Raw genomic sequence first — 3,910 nt, 5'->3', positions numbered from 1 at the left:
GGGGGGGTTGCGAGAGAGAATCGGTCATGAGCCTAGTGTATGCTGCGAAAAGTGTACGAGGGAGACAACGTTCCGCACAGTATCAGGTGCACATGCTTTGACGTGTTCGCCGAGTGAGCTGTCTTTCTGGATGAGCAGAGGCATGCGTGGTGAACGCAAACTCATCAGCGTCCTTGATAGACCTTTTGCGCTTCCCTTGGTTCGAAAGGAATAGAAAACGAAACACACACACACACACACACACACACACACACACACACACATATACATACACACACACACACACATACACACACACATACACACACGAGCCCCAAACCTACCCCAAGTTTTGCCTCAACAGTTCGTACAATGCTGTTTGGAACAGAACAATGGCTGGACTAGCGGAAACAATTTGGGACAGCTGTCTTGTGCTGAGTGAAATATATAAAAAAAGAAATATACAACTACAAACAAAGATAACAAAACAAAACGAAACAAAAAAGAAATAAAACCAGAACAGAACAACATGAAAAACAAAAACAAAAAGAAAAAAAAACAAAAAAAACAAACAACAAACAAGATACGTTTCAAATTAAACCTTCGAACAGCAAGGCGTTTTGTTTGCGAAAACAATGGCTCATTAAATCTTTCTAGAGGGATTTTTTAAATACCTTTACTCTTGTGGTTAAGTTTTAGTTCTAACACTGGTACAAAGACAGCCTGGGCTCCCGGGCTTTTTGAAGATAATATAATGTATGTACAGGAAATTAGGGCTTGATTTGAGGAATAAAACAGATACACACATTCACTCACAGAATGTGTACCACACACACATGTGCACGCACACACCACACTTGTTCACACTCACACAAACACACATACACACACACACACACACACACACACACACACACACACACACACACAAATACACACACACACACACAAAGAAAAACACACATACACACAAATACACATATACACACACATACACACACATGCGCATACGCACAGTTACAAACTCATACAACGCATTAACCTCTTCACTGCTGAGTAGACATGTGTTCTGGCTTGTATTCTCATATTGTTTAATCTGTTTGACAAAAGAAGTTTTAGTTGGTATAGTTACCGTTTGTGGTTTATGCTTATTCTGAAACAATTCGCTGTGTTAAAATATTCTAAGAAGTAACATTTTATCTTGTCGGTCCAGATGTTGATGGAGATTTTTCAGCAGTGAAGGGGTTAAATATGTTTGTCTCCTATAGCTACTGTAAACAGATGAGAGTTGAACAAGTTCTCTGGTGATAATAAGGTTCTTTCGTGTCTTATTTCATCACAAACCTATCAGAATAAGCTCACAAACGTACTAGAATAACAAAAAGCACCTATATTATACGTCGTTACAAACGATACCTTTTTCTGATCACTTTTGTAGTAAATGTGGCGTTGGTGGCCTAGTGGTTAAGCTGTCGGGCCCATGACAGAAAGGGCATGAGTTGAAACCCCGTCAGGGTTCTGACGTTGTATTCTTGAGAAAGGCACCATTCAAGAATTTCTCTCACTTCACCAATGTGGGAACTGTTACTCCCTGTATAATATGTTCAGAGAAAGTTCGCATTAGTAATTTCTTAGTGTCTGAGCTCTTGCACTGTATGCGTCACAAAAATCTGAGAATGTTTCTGAGTGTTAAAAGGTCATCTATCGTAATACTAGTTTTAATACACGTAGAATGGTGGCAGTGGCATTGTGGTTAGGCTACGGACCCAGAATAGTGAGATTGCAGGTTCGGGGGTTAAAACCTCAGCTCTGTCTTACGCTGTGTCCTTGGGAAAGTCACTTTACACGAATTTCCCATTTGGCTCCACCCTTTTGGAGTTAGACGTTAAACTCGGAGGTCCCACCTCTTTAATAACCTACTTGTGTTGATAGATGCGTTAAACCTCTACAATAACGCCATTTTCACAACGCATAGAGCGTGCTGTTGAGCATGGATACACACTATATACAAGCAGGTATTACTAATGTTAAATGTAGTTCGTCCACATCCCATTTTTTATCTCGCAGGTAGCTGGGGGGTGGGGGGTGGGGGGGGTGGACTTGTATGTTTTACTTCTGTTCCTTTCCTCTGCTATTTCTGTCCATTCGTCTTACTTCTTCACGTAGCTAAATGACCATCATAGTGACGATGTGCTTCACTTTTCTCAAACAAACAATTTTTCATTTCCAATTTCCAATTTCCCATTTTCAATTTCCCATATCCCAGAAAAGAACAGCTACTAAAGAACCAGGAGGACTTCCGCCGCTGGCTGGACGCCATGACACGTCGCCGGATGTTTGCCTACAGCCGGATCCGGAAGTTGGAGATGGCGAGTCAGGACCGCAGAAAATTCCTTCTCAAAATGGCGCACGTCATCGAGCATTCGAAAAAACTGGCAGGCGCCCCTAAAGATTCGGGAAAAAACAACAATGATGACAAAAACAACAACAACAGCAAAAGTAACAATCACAATAACAACAACGATAGCAACAACAACGATAGCAACAACAACACCACCACCAACAACAACAAAACCGCTGATGGTGTAAGTGATGGTTCTGCTACGACAGGAAAAAGCGACGAAGACAAAGAACAGACCCTCAGAGCTCAGACCAGGGTGGCACCATCTGGTAGCTCGGAAGTTCCAAAGCCCGACACCCCCATGGTGGTTCCTGTCCTCCAAAAGACTGATGATCAAAACATCTCAGTGAACAGCGCGGGGGATGAGATTGACCAAACTTCTCAGCAAAATGGCGTATCTTCATGATGCGGTGGAGGAGTGTTGGGTTGATTCCAGTATTGTGGTTCTCTGTAAGTATAAAGAAGCTAGGTTAACATCCCTGAGTGGTGTCATCTTTGTTTTCGGAAAATGATGCACTGTAAGAGCGTATTTCTTATGTCAAGGCCTCGGAATTACAATGTTTTATCTGACATTTTTGGCCGTTTTAAGTTCCTTAGACCATAAGGTCAGAAACCAAATGTGCTATGTGCTTTGTCAAAATCGTACGATTCTTCTCAGTCGTTATCAAGATATTCGAAGAAACCTCCTTTATAAATGCTAATAAAAATCCCAAAATGGGTGGTTTCTACAGATTTTAAAATGTTTACAGCTGGGGCAACATTGCTTTTAATAGCAAGTCCGACATGTTTTCCTAATTGGGACATTATGCTTATCGAACGCATGTTTTGAGAAATTGTAATGCAAAAAAAGTGTTCACTATAAAAATAATTCCTTGTAACAAGTTTAGCCACAAGAAATTGTCATCGATGAGCTGTGACGTAGGCCATATGAGTACGCAAAATGTGTGTGAGAAGCGGAAAGTGCTGTGAACAACATAATTCCATTTTACGTGTGACAGAGACGTCAAGTATTTTATATAAATTAATAAAGAAAAGTTTCTTAATCTTGTCCCAATAGTTGTGGTAGTTAAGACATATTGATACAAACTGCTGTGCAAAGTTTGGATGGCATTTGGTTTTTTTTTTTTCGTTGTTTACTTTGTTTTTCTGTTTCTTAGCAAAGTATGAGCCATTTGAAGACTCAAGAGGAGAGCTGGCTGAACTTTAATGTTCACCTAATGTTTATTTCGTAATTTGGTACACTACGCACCAAGACCTTTTGATGATCACTGAGTCATTACCAAGAATACATGACAACTTTTCATCCCGAAAACCGGTCCTTGATAGCGAAATTGTCTTTACCTAAAGCTGACATTCCATATGCCCGAAAAACCGATGCGAACTTCGGGTGCGAATTTCGCTTGCGAATAATTTTTTTCGCACCAACGTTTTTGTCATTGGGTGAATCCATATACCGGAATTTCGCATGGCCGAGTCCAAAATTCGCATGCGAAGATTTTGTTTCGCACGAGGGAGCGAAGCTTTTTTCTT

At 40.8% G+C, this 3,910-nt stretch overlaps 1 protein-coding gene across 1 annotated transcript in view; it reads left to right on the top strand.

Annotated features, from left to right (window-relative positions):
* LOC101862774 (putative uncharacterized protein DDB_G0277255) overlaps nt 1-3,167 on the top strand; it is a 6,424-nt gene extending 3,257 nt beyond the window's left edge. Inside the window, exon 3 of the mRNA XM_005113230.2 lies at nt 2,246-3,167. Within this exon, the coding sequence (XP_005113287.1) occupies nt 2,246-2,786 (541 nt within the window). The 3' untranslated portion in view covers nt 2,787-3,167. The remainder of the gene's footprint in view (nt 1-2,245) is intronic.
* Nucleotides 3,168-3,910: the final 743 nt, after the last annotated feature.

Source organism: Aplysia californica, unplaced genomic scaffold, assembly GCF_000002075.1.
Source record: "Aplysia californica isolate F4 #8 unplaced genomic scaffold, AplCal3.0 scaffold01759, whole genome shotgun sequence".
Taxonomy (NCBI): Eukaryota; Metazoa; Mollusca; class Gastropoda; order Aplysiida; family Aplysiidae; genus Aplysia; species Aplysia californica.
Note: the sequence above shows the minus strand (reverse complement) of the source record. Positions and strands in the feature narration are given on the sequence as shown.